The 21,940-nt window shown below is 38.9% G+C and overlaps 1 protein-coding gene across 2 annotated transcripts in view; it reads left to right on the top strand.

Annotated features, from left to right (window-relative positions):
- Positions 1-265: 265 nt before the first annotated feature.
- LOC149168885 (auxin response factor 6-like) overlaps positions 266-21,940 on the top strand; it is a 128,092-nt gene continuing 106,417 nt past the window's right edge. The window contains exons 1-2 of one of the 2 annotated variants that reach the window (XM_089428467.1): positions 266-1,022; positions 3,961-4,073. In XM_089428467.1, the coding sequence (XP_089284593.1) occupies positions 980-1,022; positions 3,961-4,073 (156 nt within the window). In that variant the 5' untranslated portion in view covers positions 266-979. Of the gene's footprint in view, positions 1,023-3,960; positions 4,074-21,940 lie in introns of those variants that run through there. The other variant, XM_089428468.1, reaches the window with a different exon arrangement.

The following is a 21,940-nucleotide window of genomic DNA, read 5'->3' as shown; positions in this document are numbered from 1 at the left end:
AGAAGGCTGGTCACATCAAAAGCTTTTCTCGAACGAATTGCAAAAACAGGGTGGGAAACGAGGGCGATGGACGGTCATGTATGATCTGGCTGGTGGCCATGGGTGGATTGTGTGCGTATAATGCTAAGACTTTACCCGGATGGCTGTCAACTACGGGCGCACTTGATAGGTAACAAGTCTAGGTCATAATATTGTACTTTAGGTAGTGAGCGCTATACAAGTATACGATACTCTACGACTAAGTAGAACGAAATTAAAGAAATTAAAGTGTGAATGATGGATACGCCTTTTGTCCTGACGGGGGCTTTGCTGGTTCTTTTATGAACGAGAGCAGAAAATGGAAGTGTCATAGAAAGGTCACAGAAGCACTTCTTGTGTGAGCGCCGTCATTGTGATGGGCATGGTGGAGCAGCAGAGCCTGCAGTAGTGGCAGCCTGGCAGGGGCTTTTAAGGTTGTTGTCAATTGGCCCATCTGGCGTAGGGGAAATCACACAACACATACTCTTTCATGGTAAACTGAAACGAGGCACGTTCTTTGAAGTGATGAGCCTCACGCGCGCACTCTCTGGGCTTGGCGGCAGCGGTTCGACTCACTCGCCACTCTAACCTCCGGGAAAAGCACCACAAAGCATCCACCTTTATAATAATAATCATTGTGGACTGGTTTTTACTGACATATACAGAGACACAGGGCATTTGTGAAGGAATTCAACACATTAAGGTGCTGTGCTTTTAGGATACACTAAAATGCTGGAGCCGGAGTGAGGCAGTGAAAGCCGTTTAGTGGGAATTAGAAACTTTCAGAAACCTCCTCACTCAAGAGGATATCTGGAGGCGATTATCAGCGTAGAGTAGGTTAATTCTTTGACATAATTAAGCAGGCAAGTAGGGAATTAAGGAAGGAAATCTGAGGAGTAGATTCTCTTGAAGGATTTCGTGTCTTGTCTTGTTGGGAAGAAATTGAGAGTCTATACACACAATGAGGCTGTCCTCCTCGGGCTTCTCTCAGCAGCCTCAAGAAGGTACCAGGACTTCTGCAACCTGAACAATCCTTTACTTGCTCATTTAGTTATCTTGTTATATAATTTTGGAAACTATCTCGCTGCAGTTAAGGTAGAAAAAACACTCAGGACACTTATTCTTCAGGAACTCACTTTCCATATATTTTGTTCAAAAAAGTTTCTGCACCTGTAGGATGGTGGTAATGCAGAAACATCAAGACTAGGAAGAAATTGCACCTGGATTTAACTGGCCAGCAGATAGAGCTTCAGATTTAGTCAGGGTTTCCGAGCAAACCTTTTTCTTTTCTAGTCAGGCGTGGGACTTGGTGGTTGTTTAAATCTGTCACGGGGGTTTTCTTGGCAAACTTGTTCTTGTCTATTTCGCTAATATGCTTCGCCGGCTTTTCCAATACCTAGGCTGCCATCCCCAGTAGTCTGCTCAAGAAACTTGGGTTGTCATCCCCAGTTGTCTGCTCAAGCAACCTAGGCTGTAGTCCCCAGAAGTCTGCTCAAGAAACCTAGGTTGCTACAAACCGTGCAGTGAGCAGTAAAAGAGGGGTACCAGGTGGAGTTTTCATTTCCATGAAGCAAGCCCAAGTTCTGTCAGCATTGGTGTACAGATAGATCCTGACAGATGATGATGAGACTGTCAAATCTATGCTATTAGTAATGAAGAGATTTGAACTTACCAATTTCCACCCGTCTGACTTGCAAACTTCTGGAATATGTATGTTACCCTGGATCGCACTTGGTCTGCTTTGTCATCTTTGGTCAGATTCCGGTCCACTCAAATTTCGTCTTCTAGAAAAACATGATGATACCATCATGGGATGACTACAACACCTGCAACTCCTTGGAGTTGGTTCAAGCTATACTATTGCTACTATGGGTAACCTCCTGGGAACCTCCTATGGGTAAACCTCCTGGGAACTATTGCTGATCCCTGTACATTATAATTTTTCATGCAGTTATTGATAGATCATGATGTGCCTGCGCCGACTCCATAACTTTCTAGCTGGCTAATTGTCTGGAGCTGTGTTAGTAGCTCACAAATATTTCATATCTAGATGAGCGCCATTATTTTCAGCAAGAAAATTGAAGTGGGGAATTGGATTATGCGTACATGGTCGATGCGCTATGCTCTAGCTCTTGAGATTTTACTGTTTGAAATATTGTCTAACTGCTCACAGCCCTCGAGTACAAGGAATGCTCTTACATGCAGTCTACGTTATATCAATACTTTATTGCTCGCAAATGCTATGCCAAACTTTTACCTATGCTTATTGTTGCTGATCCACTAGCAGTTCACCTTCAATCAGTGAAAATACCGCATAGTTTTCATCATACATCATACTTGGGAGTGCTTTGGACATCATTCTCTGTAACAGCTGCCATATACATGTGTAAACTCTTTCCAGTACACATTTTTTCTTGAATTTGTTTAAGCAATTCTATTGCTCTTATACTTTTTTCTGCTAGATTTACCTTGTAAGTTACCAGGATCTGGAGCTGGAAACAAACCAGTTTTTTTGCAAATTGAGGATCTGGATACAGGGAAGTTGGAACAACATGCCCACGCGTGCACACAAATATATATCATAAAAGAACAATGAAGCAGAAATAGAAAATTCAGATTGAAGAATAAAAACCATTTATAACTTTGAAAATGTAACCAAAAGGAGAGTTCCCGTTACTGTAAAGATATGAGATGTACATATTGCTCACGTACATTGCACAGATCGCATACATCACAAACTCAGAAATGCAGGCAACTACGGAAAACTCTAATTGATGTGTTTTAAAATGGGGGAGGGTTGATTTATAGGCAAAAGATTGGGTTTTAGGGCCCTGTGCATTTACTTTTTTCTTTAAAGTCTTTTTCTTAATTCTTATTTTTTAATTCAGTTTGTTTGGACTCCGGAGAATATGTTGGTGATTCTTATCTCTGAGGCCGAGCGCATCCACTAGCATTTCCAATCCAGAAACGGGTCCTCCCTAGATACAGACCTGATCCACTGAAACATGGATTCCGTATCAGATGGTGGTGGATCCGGTCACTTAGTTTGCTTCTTTTCCAATTTTCTCACTAAGTAGGATATATGCTGCTGAACCGGCAAATTTTATATTGTGAAAAATGCCTTGTTACTGGATTTCTCTTATATCTGGTGCTAGTTTGCTTCCTTTCCAGTTTTCTCACTAAGTAGGATATATGCGCTAAACTGTCAAATTTTATATTGTGGAAAAATCCCTTGTTACCAGATTCCTCTTAAATCTGGTGCTGGATCTGGATTTGATCCTTTTAAGATACTTGAATCTTACAGAACACTCTTATGATTTGTCTCCTTGGTGAATCTGGTGATAGAGACAAGTCTAGAATGGATCTCTTGATCGAATCATCTATGTGTAGCCTATGATGCTTCTCTAAATCTCAAGAGAAATAGAGAATAAAAACCAAAGAAAAGAAAAGAAGGTACAAAATCAAAATCCACCGTAAACTGTACAAGGTCCCTAGAACATACACGTGCAAGGTTAGGTATTGTGTTAGGTCTGGTGCCCTGTGCTTGCAATTTTTTTTTCTCGTTATAATGTACAATATTTTTGATTCATGTTTTGACTGTTACATTTGTATTTTATGGAAAGCTTAATCTGGATGGGTTTCTCAATTGCAACATTTTGAAGAATACCAGCCCCTGCCTCTGTGGTCATGCTTCTGGTGACATTGGAAAGACAAAATTATATTGCTATGATAAAAAATTGTCAATTCAGGAAGTATCGCATCTTGATAACAATTATCTATTTTTAACAATATCCTGTCTATGGCTGGCATGTACGTTGATGGAACATGGAATTATCACTTCCTTAAACAAGCAATTTATAAACTGACATTAATTCATTGTGCCATGTTTTAAAGAGATTCCAATGTTTGGATTCAACTTTATTTGTTTGAAATATTGTTCAGGGGAAAGGAGAAGTCTTAATTCAGAGCTGTGGCATGCCTGTGCCGGGCCCCTTGTATCTCTACCTGCAATTGGGAGCCGTGTGGTCTATTTTCCTCAAGGTCACAGTGAGCAGGTGAAGCTATATCATCTGTTTCTTTTAATTCTCAACTATATCAGTAGTATAGTTTTAAATTTTAATCATATGGAAGAGATTTTTTCTATGTTAATTTCCATCAACATGCATATGAGGATCTTGAGAATACCTTTTTATATTTTTTCAGTTTAGTAGTCAACATAAGTTTTTTGGGGAGATATATTCGTTTCCCACTTTCCTTATACAAGTGCACTAGAGTATGTCATTTCGTAGAAAGATACAAATAAAATGTTCTTTTTATGATCCTACACAACCCAATAAGTTCTTGGGATTGTTACTCGGCTACTCTTCAGGCATATTGAAAGTGAGAAAAAGAAGCCATAGATTGATGCAGTTTCAGTTGACCTTCCTTTCTACTTTCCATGTCATTTGATATTTGTGAGCAGTTTCATTATTCCCAGTTTTTTTGGTCAACACTGTCTGGTTTGGTTGGCCTTTTATTTCAAACAAGTTTTGTGGTCTAACATACTCATCAAGCTAAGTCACATGATTTGAGTTCGAGTTTGTGCTTGACAATGATTAGGTTTGGTTTGAGTTCGAATTTTTTGACGAGGTTCAAATGAGGTTTGTATATAGCATAGAATAGTAAGAAATAAACATCCATAAACGTAAAAAATGCTATCATGGACTTGAAAACTCCAAGGATGGATTATAGGCTTGAGTTGTGACATGAGGTTATAAGTGTTATAGGCTTGAGTTGTGACATGAGGTTATAAGTGTTATGAATATAATTCATAACAAAATAAATAAATATAAATAATATAAATACTAAGTAATCAATTAGTGATTATGTTAAGAAGTCATTAGTTAAGTGAAAAGGCATGTCTAAAAGACATGCCCGGTCATGAAAGGACACTTGCTTAGGTATATATATGCGTGTTCTCGTTGTAACATTCATCACTTGTACAATTTTATATATAATAAATTATTATTATTAAAATACCTCGTGTATTTTTACATTCAGGCCTACAAGCTATCGGTTTTTATGCTTCAGTGGTATCAGAGCCATGGTGCACAATATAATCATGCGAGTCTTTGAATGTAGTTTGCCGCACAATATGCCATTACGTTTACGTCCTGAATGCGTTGAGGAGTTTAGTAAAATTCAAAAAGCATTTCAGCAATTAGAAAAATCATGTGCAGAAGTTACAACATGTTTAAATAAAAGTTATGCAGAAGAAGACATTAATGATGATGCAGAGGAAAATGTTGAAGAAGATGACAAAACTGATGTTGCAAGCCAGGAAATCATGGGTTATGATATAGTTAAGTCAAATTCCAATACCGTTGATTTGCAGCAGACAAGGGAGGATGCAAAACAAAATTACAAGGATCTTAATGAACCTAGATTTGATTAAGAGATTCCTAAAACCAACAACAATACTCATACGTCAATCACAATTGTTACCGAGGGACGACATGACATAAAGTCTGAATCCAATTGGATTGCGAGAGTAGAATTAACAGTGGAGGAGGATTTAATGGTTGAAGACATTAAACACCAAATTCCTACTAACATTGACGAAGTTGGAGTTGAAGACCGCACAATTATATCTCCTATTAAAGAGGAGGATTCTAAGGAAATTTCGGACAATGCAGAGTCGAGTTCAGAGTCAGATTCAGACGTAGAAGATGAAGGCACTCAATATGCTCATGTTTTGCCCCCAGAGGCTGCAGTTGCAGAAAATCTTGTTAATTATGATACTCGTGTAGAGTACATTCAAGCACTTCGAAAATACAGCCATGTGGAGAAGCTTCGAAAAGCAAGAGAAGCAAGGAGTGCATTGTTTCCTCTGAACCCTACGTTATGGTAGGAGTGGACAAAGGATGAAGCTTGCTTGATTATCAGTTCTGACGTTGTGTCAAGTATTGAGCTATTGTATGAGTGGGGAGTACATGAGTTTCCTCTATGGTATGAGTACCTGAACCTCATACAAAATCCCACCCAACCCCTCTATTACAGAAAAACTCTGCAGACCATTTGCGGCACTGAACACCAGCCAAGAACCCACTTACTAGACAATGGGTTGACATTAAAAGCATTATTCCACAAAGAGAAATGAGAAAATAAATCAAGCATTTTACTAGACTTCATGGATTTCCTCCCAACCCTGTAATTGCCAAGTACTCAGAAATTCTGAGCGAGGGAGAGATGAAACAACATTTATGGAAGTTATGTAAATCTGTTGAATTGAAACCAATCACTAAGAAGAAATGGGAGAATATATGGAAGATAATGAATTTAATACACTTGTTTTGTGAGTATGATTTTCAGAGCATAAAATCAGTCATGTCTCTAGAAGGAATTAAGTATTTCAGGAAAGTGATTGTTAAAATCATAGCAGGAAACGATGCGAAAGAGGCTTCTCTAGATGTGGTGAAAGATATAGTGAAGGCGTTGGTTCATATGTTTCACCACACCACTCAGTCAAGTGGTCAATCCAGTCAACATAGCCTTTATCGACCAAACCTCTTGTCAAACGACGTGTCATTTCGCTGTTCATTACGATGTACGAGCCATCAACAATTATATAACTTAAGTTGCATTTGCTCAATTGCTCCGCTGCACAAACCAACATATTCATTCACATCTCGTCCCGTTGACCCTTTCTTCATGCAGCCGCACCCCATTCACACAGTCGTCCCATCGACCTTGTTCCTCCTATTACGCTGCTTCGCTTTCCCTTCAATACTCCACCCTTAACATTCCTACCTCCCCCTCATCGATACCTTACTGGGTTCTGCTTGCCGCACTATGTCAATCACCTTTGCATCCATCACCATCCCCGTTGGTTCATTCTCGTTCTCTTGGCATCCACTCTGCCTGCCCCACACTGGCCCGTTTCCGTGTCTGGCTTCTGCTTTGCGCACCCTTCCTCGCTGTTTCCCCGCGTCCGTCCAACATCGATTGTCTGCGTCAACGCCCTGTCCACACCCTCGTGCCAGCCCCGACCTTGTCCATTGTGTCACTGCTAGTGGACCGATGTGTTATCGATACCCAATCAACATGATTACATACACGTTCGATATCAATGTGTCATCGATACCCAATTGTCAGCGTGATTACATACACATTTGATACATCGTGACTGTTCCGTCATGGTGGGGTCGTATCATAATTAAGATGTATATAAGTTTTAAATATATATATAAAATAAAAAATATTATTATTTAAAAAAATATAATAATAATTATTATTATTAAAAAAAACAAAAGGGTCAATATATATAAAAAAATATAAAAAAAACAAAAAAAAATAAAATTATAAAAAAATAAAAAATAAAATCGATAACATTGGACTCAAATCAGAGTTATCAACGAATCATAGAAGATGAGCTACCAATGACGCAGTCAAAGGAAGAAAGTATTAGCGGTCAAGTGTAAAGAAGACATTTGCGACATTCGTGGTAGATAAGAGATCAAGTCTTTTCATCAACAAGCTTTGAGGACAAAGCTTCTGAAGAAAGGGGCTATGTTATGAATATAATTCATAACAAAATATATAAATATAAATAATATAAATACTAAGTAATCAATTAGTGATTATGTTAAGAAGTCATTAGTGAAGTGAAAATGCGTGTCTAAAAGACATGCCCGTCAAAGGAAGAAAGTATTAGCGGTCAAGTGTAAAGAAGACATTCGCGACATTTGTGGTAGATAAGACATCAAGTCTTTTCATCAACAAGCTTTGAGGACAAAGCTTCTGAAGAAAGGGGCTATGTTATGAATATAATTCATAACAAAATATATAAATATAAATACTAAGTAATCAATTAGTGATTATGTTAAGAAGTTATTAGTTAAGTGAAAATGCATGTCTAAAAGACATTCCCAGTCACGAAAGGATACCTCCTTAGGTATATATATGCGGGTCCTCATTGTAACATTCATCACTTATACAATTTTATATACAATAAATTATTATTATTAAAATACCTCGTGTATTTTTACATTCAAGCCTACAACCTATCGGTTTTTATGCTTCAATAAGTTTTGAATTATGAACTTCGTCAATGACTGAGGTTCGATGCGATTTGTTGAACCTCGATTTTTTTTTAGGTTTGCTAAATTTAGAACCTCATGATTAAAGTTCAGCAAACCTTGTGACATAGCTCATCAGGATTTTAGAGTTCTTGTCATGTGGAAATCATGACAACCTGTCATGATCTCAGTATTGTCAACCAGTCATAATAAGCTGACGATGTGGAAATCAAGATGTGTAATAGAAGGATCCAAAACATTTGAAACAAGAATACATTGCTTAATGCCAGCGCATGTTTTATGAATAATGGCATCCCCTTCATTTACATCCTCCAGGTTTTTGGTCAAGGTTGTTAAAATTTTACCTCATGGTAGTAGATCTGCCCTCATAGAACTTAAAGCCACAGTTGAATCTGAAAACTTTTGAAAAACCTATCAAAACTTTTGTTCTGCATAAATCAAAACATTGTATGGAAGATTGAATAGTGTAGACACTGCATATCAAGAGGCTAGATCATTCTAGCAGTGAACAACTGATAGATCTAATAAATGAAAAGTCTGAAAATCAGTTCTGAATGCTAAATTGGCCCAACACTAACCCAGCATCAAGTAGAATATAAATCAAACTCTGAAAATCAGATTAGCATGCTAAATATCAGCACAGAATTAGTTCAGCTATAAATAGAAATCAGATCTGCAAAAACAAAATCAGCATACTCAATATGCACTTGCATTCATATATATTTCTATTACAGCAGAGAAGCAGCTTACTTAAACCAAAAACAGGTTCTCCCAAGCTTATAATGGAAAACCAACCACTTCTCACAAGCTCATAAAGCAAAACAAACTCACTCTATCTCTCTTACACATGGAGTTATTGTGCCCCTTCTTTCGAGAAATGTTACATGTAAAAATCCTAAACTAGGTCCTCCTAAGTAAATGGATCTACAAGTGAAGTGCTACACCTTGAAAGGTCCACCTAACCCTATCAACTCATGCAAGTCACATGTGCTAAGGGCAGGTGGTTACATGCCATGTGCAAAGATGTTTCTCCAAGTAACTAACTGAAGTGGTGCGTTCCACGTGTCACAAGCTAGGTACATTCCCACACGTGCCAAGCACCCACTCCTCATAGTTTTGTGCAGTTGGTCAAGTAGTGTGCCTTCTTGGTTTTAATCCAAGTACCACCATGATTAAAAACAATAGATGAAAATAGAAAGGGTACCGCGTCAATTAGTTTGGGAGGTTGCTTTTCATCCTCCCCACCAAGTTTCAACCCTTGTGACATGCAACCCGAACTTATGAGGTTGAAAGTGTAGGCATCCTATGATAAGGATGTCTTGAGGTGTTTTCCTTAGGTTGGGAATGAGTTTTGGTATATGTGACTTTTGTGCTGTTGCATATATCCTGGGGGGATATAGTGGTAGCTACTTAGTTTGATCTTGCATCTTAGTGAGCTTACTCTAGAGTCTACCTAGTTATTGATTCCCCCTGTTTGAAAAAAAAGTTGAAAAAAGGGCTATGAGACAATTTGCTCTCTCAAGACTTTATCCCGTTGGTGCATTTCTCTCACAACAAAAGTTAAATACTCATTGAACAATAGGCAAACTAACAAAGATGCTATCTAAGTATTCATTAGTTTGAAGTTTTGGTTCCTTTATATGGTTTGTCATTGTAGGCAACTCATTTGGTTCATTGCCTCATGTACATAATGATATGTTTGAAGCATGGTAAGAATGGTTGAACATATATGACTTCAAAAAGCCATCTATATGTGCTAGTTGTTTATCAAAATCATCAATACTAGCAATGAGTTGGCACCTAGTGTGCAAAGTGACGTCAATATAAAGTGGATGACACTAGTACAAATTGATGTAATGGGTAACTAAATTAGTTATGGACCACTGCATATAAATGCCTAACATAAAGGGGCAATTGAGGAGGATCTTGACTTTGAAGCAAGCGTATAATAAGGGGATAAATCGATGATTGAAATTTGGTCCTGAATTGTAAAATTGAACAAGGGTTTAACAATCCGAGCAATGAATTGGTTGTTGAGGAATAAGGCCATCATGGATCTTATTTTGAACATTGTGACTACATATCTCTTGTTGGATGGGCCACTTATTTGATTATGGCATCAATGTCCTTAGCCCAAGTCCGAACCAATTTCTAGTTTAGAGAAAGATAATAGTTGAGGTTATAATTGTGACTAGAAGGTTATGATTATAATTCATTTTCTATAATTGAATGAAGATTCCAACAAGCTTATGATAATGAAAAGTCCAACTCTGGTATATGTTGTATTATGAAATAAAGGTTAATGGAGAGATTTCCATTATGCATACAAATTGTTAACATTTAAATTGATGGTTTGAGTGTTAATTTTTCTCATCTTTAATTGGATTTAATTGGTGTGTGCTCTTGTTTTGTAATGCTATAATGTATGAAGCAATGTTGCACGATTCGTACTCGTATAAGACACGTCTGTCTATTGACTTGGGAACGACCCGTATAAGACTTGTATAAAACTCGACAAAATACAAAAAAACTTAAAAAAAATATGATCTCCAAAAAATAGTAAAATTAAAAAATACGAATTTTAAGTGGGTCCACGAGTCTTATGCGGGTCACATGCGATTTTTCACAGGTTCAATACGGGTAGACAGGTTCTATGTGGGTTTGGATGAGTATGGGTAGAAACTGTGAGTCCTATGCTAGTGACTTGTCTCGCTATAAAACCTGTCAAGACCCGTGGGTACTCACGGGTCTTATAAGAGTCGTGCAACAAGGGTATGAGGCATCACATCATTGATTCTTCTATGTGTTAAATCCTCTTTACTTTGCAAGCCTGATATTTATTTAGGTTTAACTCATTGGTGATATTCTTAAGTGTAAATTTGTACATCATATTTTAGCATACATCAGATTTACATTCTAAGTGTAAGGTTCTCATTGATATATTATTTGTAGACTTTGTTTATTTAATCATTCAACATTTAGGGATACACCCCTTGGCCATAAGAGAGCCAACTAAAAGTGAGAGGAGAATTGTACTTTAATGTCTAATGAATTGAGGATCAATGGACTTAGTATCCTATCCATCCCCGTAGGCTATAATCCTTCATAAAGGGGATGAAAATACCCAAAATACCCATTGTTGGGCAAGTTATGGGTTAGATGGGTAAAAAAACCCAAATTTGGGGTTTTGAGTAAGACCGACTCAACTAATTTAGAAGGTGAAACCCCTCAACAAAGTCTATAAATAAAGGAGTATTGAATTCATTTGGAAGCATCATTGTGGATCATCTTCTATTTTTGAGCATTAGCTCGGAGATTTTAAAACCCCTTCTCCCTTGTCAATTTTGGTGGTGAAAGATTCCACCCTAGTTGACATTCTCTCATTTGTGCTAAGACAACACAATTTTGTAATTAATTCTCCAGTCCATCTAATGCTAGTGAATTTTCTGTCTGCTTCACTTAAGGTCGACGAAATCTGTGAATGATTCTTTGCCCTCTTGAAGGCCTTGACTCGATGGTATTGGTTCTAGGATGAAAATTGCACACAGGGATTCAAAAGAGGGACGCTAGTTGTTCCAAAGATTGTTGGAAGACAACCACAAGTCAGTGGCACAACAATCCTCATTTACAAGAGGGCGGACGACTGGGTTGCTCGAGATTTTTGCTTGAACTAGTTACAAACTAAGGTTGAGCGAAGTTTTTACAACTGACGTATAACATGGTTCTAGCATTTGTAGCGCGTCACTGGCAAGGGTTGGATTGTCCGAATAGAAGTTAATTCTCTTCTTGAGTGTCGAGTGAAGGGTTGGAGGCAACGGAAAATTTTCATCGCTGATGGACAAGCAAGTTTAGGAGTTGCCATCGAGGGCTCTTTTTGCAACACTCGAACTCGACTAATTATTGGTTGAACACGACCATGTTAGATTCGAGTTGAAGATCGGCTAGAGACATCCTCGAGTTCCAGCCGGGCATTTGCGTAGGATAGTGCGGGATCTATGGTGTTAATTCCAGCGGACAATGTTCGTTTTGCATGGTCGGTTTTTAACGACGCATTAGATAATCGACCTTGGGATTTAATAATTAGACTTGGGAAAATATAAGAATTACTTTTAACTCTATAGGGGATTATCTAAGTATTTGGTATTTTGCCATCTGAAATATTCAATTAGATTGAATATTAGTAGCGACAATGTGCTGTCAATATAGCATGAGTTTAATCTTGGACTTATAAAGTATTGTTTGCTTTTGTCATGTTATTAAAAGGTTGTCCAATTTGTCGCGTTGTTAAAAGAAGTTCTATTAATTACAATTGAAAAAATTATCCATTAGGAAAAGTATGGTATTTTTGTGCACATTAAGTACCCTAGCATAGTACATGTACTAAGGTGACATTGGTACTTCTCCTAGGCTTGTCTCAATGTTGCAAACATGGATTATGACATTTTATACCTAGATGCGAGTTGAGGAGGTAACATTTTGGCATCGTTGCCAAGGATAAAGTCCATGCCTTAGAAGTTTGATAGAGTTAACTAGTGTTTTGTTTTGATGAGCATAATCCTTAGGTTAATTTTGCATAGCTTGTTTGACCACGCCGCCTAAAAAAAATTACTAAAAAGATATTCTAGAAGAAGTTCATCTCAAGAACTTGTTCATTTGATTCTTGAATCATAAAGAGTTTACAAAAAAATATTGAACAAGCATAACCATAAGGTTAAAGAAGATAATGATAATTTGGTGTTTGAATCTACTTGAGACATAAGATATTTGTTTACAAGTAACCTTGGATCACTTAATTCTCCAAGCAATATGATTGCTATTTGGTTGATTGATTGTTATAATTCCTTTGATTTTTCTGGGATTGTTGGTCAACCATATGATATGCCTAAGTCATTTATAGATTGCCTACATTTCATGGAGATAATGCTATTACTGCTCATGATCATTCATATGCTTTTATGAATTTCATTCAAGTGAAATGATTGAAGATCTTGATGCAAGTTTTAAATTATTTTGTTTTATCTTTGAAGGACACGCATAAATGGTTTCTTGGTTTGGTTGATGATATTTGTTTGCAAGTAACCTAGGATCACTTAATTGTCCAAGCAATATGATTACACTATTTGGTTGATTGATTGTTATAATTCCTTTGATTTTTCTAGTATTGTTGGTCAAGATATGCCTAAGTCACTTATAAATTGTCTACATTTCATTGAGATAATGCTATTACTGCCCATGATCATTCAAATGATTTTATGGATTACATTCAAGTGAAATGGTTGAAGATCTTGATGCAAGTTTTAAATTATTTGTTTTATCTTTGAAGAGGACACACATAAATGGTTTCTTGGTTTGGTTGATAATAGCATAAATAATTTGGACGGTTGTAGGAACACTTCCTTTTCTAGCTGGAAAAAGAAAGTACAACCTTTTTATACTAAATGCATTGACATGTGTAAGAAGAAATGGGAATGAAACCATTGATGAATGTAATACAGGATTTGTTAAGTTAGTACAAGATACTCCCAATGATCTTAAAATACCTATAGGCTACAACAACCATTGTGTTATCATATTATTTAAATGCATATCAAGGTTAACATTTCCTTTTTAAGATGGAAAAAAGAAAGTGTAACATCTTTATACTGAATGCATTGACGTGTAAGAAGAAATGGGAATGAAACTGTTGATGAATTGAATACGAGATTTGATTAGTTAGATCAAGATACTCCTTATGACCATAAACCTATAGGCTAATAATAACCATGTTGTTGTTATATTAGTTGAATTCATATCAAGCCCAATTTAGTTTCTTCCTTAACCAAACAAAACCAACAAATATAAAAAGATGCCCAATCTAAACCTAAAAGTCTAATTGTTGATTAGGTAGCTGCTGGGAAGCTTGATTTCCTAGCCCCATCTAGAGCAAGTATGTTTAGGGTAAAGACTAGGTCAAGAATAATGAATACTTTTGATCCAACACTTGATTCTCTAACGACTATAATGTGTTGATTTTTGAGTAGCTTGGGAGGTACTCCAAGCCCCTAGGGTTCAGGGTTTGGAAGGTGGAGCGCCTCAAGAGTCACTTGTGGGCTTGGAACCCAAGCTTGGGGTTTTGCACCCATTGTGGTTTGGGCCAAAACCATGAGCACATTTCGACATGTGATGGATGAGGATGATAGCTCTCGTCGAGACAAATCCAACGCAATGGAGATCATTCGATTCTGAGTTGTAGAAATGGAGATATGAATTTTTAAAGTTGTGGAGTGGGTAAGCACCATACAAGTTAAGGCCAGCTTGAGTTAAATAAGCCTCTTGACAGTTGGACAAGCCCATAGAGGACGTTTGAGGAGCCCTTCTATTGTGTATATATAGAAGGTGATGGAGGACATTTTTCGTCATCCATTTTGTGCAACACATCACAAGATAGAAGCTCGTTGGAGAAGGATAAATACTTTTGTTCTAGGCTGCAGGAAGGAAGGCAAACCAACGAGGGTTTGAAGGGCTGTTTTGAGGCCATTTTAGGGGACCGAGTTGCTGGAAGGAGGGCCGAGGATCTTTGCTAGAGGGTCGAGGCAAGGAGGGATTGTTTTGAGGGCAAAGAAGGGTAGGCAGACTCTTATCCAGGGTGCTGCAGGCTTAAAGAACCTTGTTGTAGCATTCCACTGCTAATTGAAGGGAGGCCAAGGGGTTTGTGCAGGTTGGAACATCCCAACATCATAGCTAAGGGTCATATCCCCTCAAGGAAGGGTAGTCGCATCACCTTGGAGCAAATCTGGGTAGAGAAGAAGGTTGGTAAAGGGTTTGTGGTGTGCCCTAACCAGGCCTAGTTTGCAGCAGATAAATCAGACCTCAAATGAGTGAGATAAGGTATGCTTGGTAAAACATTCTTGTAGGTGTTGGATCCAAGGTTTGGATCGGTTTCTATTGCAGTCTGTGGGAACCAAGTTGAAGGCTTGATTTGGTGATCGAGAGCCTTCATAGGAGCAAATCTTGCAGTGATTGGATTGGGTGCCATTGGTCTGGTGAGGGCATTGTGTTGGTTACCCAAAGTATAGCCCTAGACAAGCAATCTTGAAGTGACTAAGAGAGTTGAAGGTTGGGTGAAGTTTGGTGCCTAATGTGCAACACTTTGATGGACTAAAGTGACTGCTAGTAGATTGGCAGATTGGAGCTCAGGTATTGGCCAACCTAGAGAGTAGATTGGATCAGCTCGTGTACATGCAGCGAAAGTGACTTGCAACAGTGTTAGGCAACAACCCTCTCGGAGTCTCTATGTGTTGTCCTTTGACTAAGGGGCAGCTAGAGACATGTTATTGGAGCGTGTCTGAGCTACTTTGGAAGTCAGTGAATAAGAGTTGTGCATAATGAAGTACAACTTAAGAGAGAGTTATTCACATTGTAGGTGACAATGTCGAAGTTGCAGGCTGATATCCGGTATGAGGATAGGTTGGAGGGATTGTCCAACTATATCCCATGGAAGGAAATGATCAAGTTGGTCTTGCTTGTCAACAAGATCTGAAAGTTTTGTCGAGAGAGCCATCAAGAAGCCAACTGACCCAAAGGAGTTGGAAGTGTATGAGGATTTGGATACGAGGGCGAGATTGATCATCCTTGATGGTGTGAAGGATTCCCTAATACCTCATTTGTCTGGGAAGAACACTGCACATGAGATGTGGATGGCTCTTCATAATTTGTTCCAGAATAAGAACGAGAACCAGGTATTGGTATTGGAGGATAAGTTGAAGTCCACCAAGATGATACAGGGTGAAGGAGTGACTTCGTATCTGATGAGATTGTCTTAGGTCAAAGATGAGCTTGCTGTCATCGGTGTGACTATTTCAGATTCAGATATGGTGAGGATTGCTTTGAAAGGGTTCACCGAGGAATGGAAGCCCTTCATCAAAGGGATTGTTGCTAGAGAGAAGTTGCTAAACTGGAATAGGCTGTGGGACGACTTCATTCAGGAAGAGTTGTGAGACAAGGATCTTCATTCAAAGAAGAGGGCTTCAGAGGATGACATGGCACTTGCAATGCGAATGAAGGGTAAGTAGAAGGACTTGAGTAAAGTCAAGTGTTTCAATTGTGGCGAGATGGGTCATTTTTCGTCAAGATGTCCGATGAAGAAGAAGGGAGATGACGAGAAGAAGAAAGGAAAGCAGGTCGTCGATGTTGCCACTTCTGCTGAGATAGATGCTCTCACCAGGAGGTTGGTGGAGGAGGACTTTGCTATGATCTCTCATTTCTCGCAGGGTACTATCAATGAGGATGGATGGTACATGGAAAGTGGTGCGATGAAAAATATGACAGGGTCGCATGAGGTTTTCGAGACTCTAGCTGAATGGGAGTCGAAGTTGCACATGGTATTGGGCGACAAGAGTCAAAAGGAGATCCGAGGATCGGGAGTTGTGCCATTTAGGATGATGTATTGTTTGTACCAGGACCTAGATATAGTGTGATATTTGTCTTGATGATCGAGAAGAAGGGGTTTTGAGGTCTTGCTCCAGGATGGAAAGGCAAGATTCAGGCCTAGAGGCTCTAGCTCCGATGGAATTGTGCTTGGAGTTAGAGAGCATGGTCTATATAGGTTGATGGGCAAGCCTATGGATCATGGGAAGAAGAAGAAGGAGCAGGTGCAGGATCTAGAGAAGCAGTTGCAGGTGCAGGATTCAGAGGAGCAGGTACAGGTTCCCGAGAAGAAGGTCCAGATTCTAGAGACTCAGAGGGAGTCAAGTTCTAGCGTGAGCTTGCATATTTAGAGGGAGACTTTGCAGCCCAAGAAGTGCGCTTGGCTAGTGTGAAGCAAGGGTGCTTCCACATCTGGCAAGAACGAATCATGGAGGGATTGGAAAGTGATACATGAGAAGAAGCAGGATGCTTCTAGTGATAGCGATACTTCCGAGAGGCGTAGTTCATGCTTCAGGGATTGTTGTAATGGTGAGCGCCAAGAGTTGGGCGAGTGTTGCCATGGAAGAAGAAATGTCTCAAATAGATCAAGAAGAAGCATAAGAGGAAAAAGAACCACCTCATACCCCTTCAAAGATGAAGTTTCTCCAGAAATATCATCTAGAAGAGCAGATTATTGGCAATAGAGATGAAGTGATGCAAACCCAAAGAAGGATGATAATTACACCAAAGAGAAACGTTATTGCTCTTCTATCCATGATAGAACCAGAAACATTTGCACAAGCAAGGAAGGATCCTCATTGGGTAAAAGCCATGGAAGAAGAAATGTCCCAAATTGAGAAGAACGAGCCATGAGAGTTGGTACCTCGTCCAAAGGACAAAAACATAACAGGAACCAAGTGGGTATTCAAAAATAAAATGAATGAAGATGGACAAGTTATCAGAAACAAGGCAAGGCTTCTTTGCAAAGGCTATTCACAAATTGAAGGAATTGAATTTGAAGAAACATTTGCACCAGTAGCTCGTATGGAAGCTATCAAGATGTTCTTGGCATTTGCTTGCTCAAAAGGATTCAAAAACTATCAAAAGGACGTAAAATCAACATTTTTGAATGGGGAACTCAAGGAAGAAGTCTACATGGAGCAACCAAAAGGGTTTGATCTAACAGAAGGAAAAGACTTGGTCTGTAAGTTGAAAAAGGCATTATATGGGTTGAAACAAGCTCCCAGAGCTTGGTATGCAAGATTGGATCACTATCTACAACAACAAGGCTTCAAGAAGGGAGTGGCAGGAAGTAATCTCTACATAAAGACGGATGAAGGTAAGTTACTAGTCACACTTGTTTATGTTGATGATCTGATTTTTGCTAGCAATAATGATGAAATGAGCCATGAATTTTCTCAAAACATGTCAAGAGAATTCGAGATGTCAATGATAGGAGAGTTATCTCACTTCCTTGGACTACAAGTATCTCAAACCAGAGCAGGATTGTTTATATCTCAAGCCAAATATCTTAAAGACATGCTTAAAAGATATGGAATGGAAGACTGTGCACCCATGAGCACACCTATGACCACAAATTGCAAATTGAGCAAAAATGATGACTCCCCTCCAGCAGATGCAACTCATTACAGGTCAATAATTGGAGCCCTTTTGTACTTAACTGCTACAAGACCCGACATAATGCAGGCAGTAGGAATGGTGGGAAGATTTCAATATGCTCCTAAATAATCCCATTTGTTAGCTGTAAAAAGAATTCTCAGATATCTGAAAGGAACTCCTGATTTCGGTCTTTGGTACCCTAAGAGCTCAACACTAACTGTAACTGCATACACCGATGTTGATTGGGCTGGAAGTGTAGATGATCAGAAAAGTACTAGTGGAAATGCATTCTTCCTAGGAGACTGTTTAGTATCTTGGCTCAGCAAAAAACAGACATCCATATCATTATCCACAGCCGAAGTCGAGTATATAGCTGCAACAGACTGTTGTACTTAAATACTATGGATGAAGGAAGCTCTAAAAGATGTCAACATAGGTACATATCAACCAATTACCATCTATTGTGATAACACAAGTGCTATCAGTCTCAGCAAAAATCCAGTGATGCCCTCAAAGACCAAACATATACCAATCAAGTATCATTTCCTTCGTGAACAAATAGCTGAACAAAACATCATCTTGGAATATATCAATACTAAGGAGCAGATAGCTGATATTGTCACAATACCTCTTCCTCGAGAAGCATTTGAACATCGCTGTCAAAAGATGGGGGTTATCTCTTTAACATCACTCAAGTTCATTCATAAAGATGTTGCAGGACAGAGGGAGCAGTTCTATAGGGGGAGCAGTTCGACAGGGGGAGTCCGTATGCATTCCTTTGCCATTGATGTCAAAGGGGGAGAGCAGAAGAATATTGCCATCAATAACAAAGGGGGAGATTGTTGACATAGATTGTCATTGATGTCAATATGGCAATATTCGAGGAGCCAGAGGAAGCAAACAAAGCCATCGGAGGAAGCAAACAGAGCCACTGGAGGAAGCAAACAGAGCTATCAGAGCAAAGTATGGCAAAGAATGCCAAAGAATACACTATCGGGAGCTATCGGGAGCAATATAGTGTATATGCATGCAAATACACTATCGGAGCAAAGTATGGCAAAGAATGCCAAAGAATACACTATCGGGAGCTATCGGGAGAAATATAGTGTATATGTATGTAAATACACTATCGGAGACAAAAGACTCATATATATGCATTTACACTATCAGAGGCGGAAATCATAGTTATATCCGAATACACTATCGGAGCGGAGAAATATGTATCTGTCGGAATATAAATGCGGAATATGTATATATCAACGATATTGTTATCGGCAGGTTCCATTATATGCCATCACCCCAAAACCCCCGACAATAATATATATGTGCGGACCCGACGAAACATATATGTTCGGGTACATATTAATCGCATCCGCCCTATCGGTACTCGCATATCGCAATACCCAAAGGGCTGTCCTCCTGCAAGCATCGATTGTGATGAATGTTGCGGACCCAATGCAACATTACAATTTGGCTTAATATCATATCACATCCGTAGGTGAATCAGCCATCGGCCATCGGGAAGCTGCGACTGCTGATTGCGATATATGTAGCGGACCCGATAAAGTTATAAATGTGGGCGTAATAAATTTGAAGTTTGCCCTTTAACGTTTTGGTCATTTTTTCATATATCCCTGTGTATTACATTCGCGACCATAAAAAGGCGGGCGCACATTCCCGGTGCATTTGACCCTCCACCATTGATCATCCCTTCGTGGATCCAACGGTCTACATATATTTCGGGTGGACATGTAGCTCGAGGAATACTCGCCCGAAAAGCGGTATCCTCTTCCTTCCCGCTGCTACGTGTCGCTTGCCGAGTGGAATCGGAAGCCATCCTCTGAATACCAGTTCCTGCTTATGCCCCTTTCGAAATACCACTTGTGGTATAAGAATATCTGTATTGCGCGGGGTTTTTGAAGGCCAAAATGCATAAGAAACGCTCCCGATAGTTCAGAAGGCCTGAATGATGCCGATTGCAATGGCAGTGGTGACATGGCAGCTTTCTCTGTGTATTTCGGTCCTTGCCGTTGAATCAACGTGTCCCAGGAGTGTTGGTAAGCACGAAGAGACAGAGGAATCTACAGGGACTGAAAAGCCAGGAAGCTGAAGGGTAAGCCAGCACAGAGGAAACAGAAAAGCCAAAGCAATGAAGAAGAGGGAAGCCAAAGGACAAGCTAGCGTAGAGGAAGCTGAAGCGAGCGTTGAAGAAGCTGAAGAGCCAATGGAAAGCGGAAACGAATAGTTAGAGTCATCAGGAATACAAAAACAGGAAAAAACAAGGAAGTGTGTGAATAATCAGAGCGGGAGGAAGCGAAAGTTCAGGCAGAGGCAGGAGAAGCAAGAGAACAGGAGTGAAGCAGAAGCTCAGCAAGTTTGGGAGCAGAGAACTACAACAAAACAGTTTATACCAGGTTAGGGTTGGAGCCCACGGGGTTGGAGCTTCATAGCTAAAAGGATTGGAATCCTTGGGAGTTGGTGCTCCTAAGTCAGAACTATTGCCTTGGAAAAACAGAGTTGGTGCTCTAGAGGTTGGAGCCTCACAAAAGTCCAAGTTGGTGCTTGGCAATTGATTGCAACTATTTATATATTGTATCTATTTCATTGCACTTTTTGTGTTAATAAAAGAATTTATTCTAGCTATCTATTTCTGTGTTCCATATATACATGTTTTGGTGATAAAAAGAAAAATTAAAAAGAAACACTGATTCACCCCCCCCCTCTCAGTGTTTCCAACATTATTAAGATTGGTTTAATATAACGAAGATTAGGTTGTACATTATTGTACAATATTTTGTTAAAAAATGTGTATACTTGTGCATATGTGATTTACTGCGTTATATTTTCCGCTGTGCAAAATAGTTCTTGTTGAGATTCTTAGTTTGGTAGCATCAGGGATTCTAAGATTCTAACCTACACCCAAGATTGTGGAAATTCAACATAAATGGATGCAATGAAGTACATGAAAACTAATCGCACAAAACAAAATCTTGCAATGCAAAGTATATTGGTGCAAGTGGAATGAGCCATGCAACAAAATAGTTTTTCTTTAACAGGAAATGAAGGATGAGGAAGAAATCAAGTCCCCTTGCCCCCCTTAAAATCCAAAGCCTCCTCTTTCGTTACAACCAACTAATATTTTTGATCATGAGATTCTTCCTTATTGCCATGATTGTCAAGATCTTCATGAGGAAGTAGCATGTTCTAGGCATAAAGAGCTTAATGCCAAATAACCAAATGAGTTTGATGGCAACAACTTTGGGTGTTATTTGGCATGTTGTTGATCTATATAAATCACGAGACACACGTTCACCTCCTTGACCATGTTTTAGGGTGCCATGAGACTTCACATGATTTGTTGATTATTTCTCTTGAGAAAGAGCATTCTATTGCCTTATATGTCTATATTATATATTGCCTTATAAAATATACAACTCCATTAGTAGAGTGCTCAACTCCTTGCCATACTTTGGAGCACCCTAGAGGTTTTGGTGGTGACATGCTACTTGATTTATGTGATGTAGCACCCAAGCAAATTTGATGTTTCTTGTGTTTCTACATTGACATTTAATTATATAGACAACTAATTTAGTGGATCTCTCACTTCCTTTGTGCATTTTGGAGAGACCTAAGGTTTTAGGCTAGCACTTAGCATGGTTGATGTATCACACTTGTTGGACAGAGTAAGCGAAAACTTTTTGTCTATCATGGGATCCATAGGTTGAAACAACACTTAGAATATGCAAGAGGGAATGTAAAACCTCACCTACAAGTCTCTAAGTATCTAAAGCCAAAATATTAAGTTATCTTGAATCCTACTATACATATAAAACCAAGTC

The sequence above is a fragment of the Pinus tabuliformis genome, chromosome 4_2, assembly GCF_031772625.1.
Source record: "Pinus tabuliformis cultivar Carrire ecotype Pingquan chromosome 4_2, CPIR1, whole genome shotgun sequence".
NCBI classification, from domain to species: Eukaryota; Viridiplantae; Streptophyta; class Pinopsida; order Pinales; family Pinaceae; genus Pinus; species Pinus tabuliformis.
Note: the sequence above shows the minus strand (reverse complement) of the source record. Positions and strands in the feature narration are given on the sequence as shown.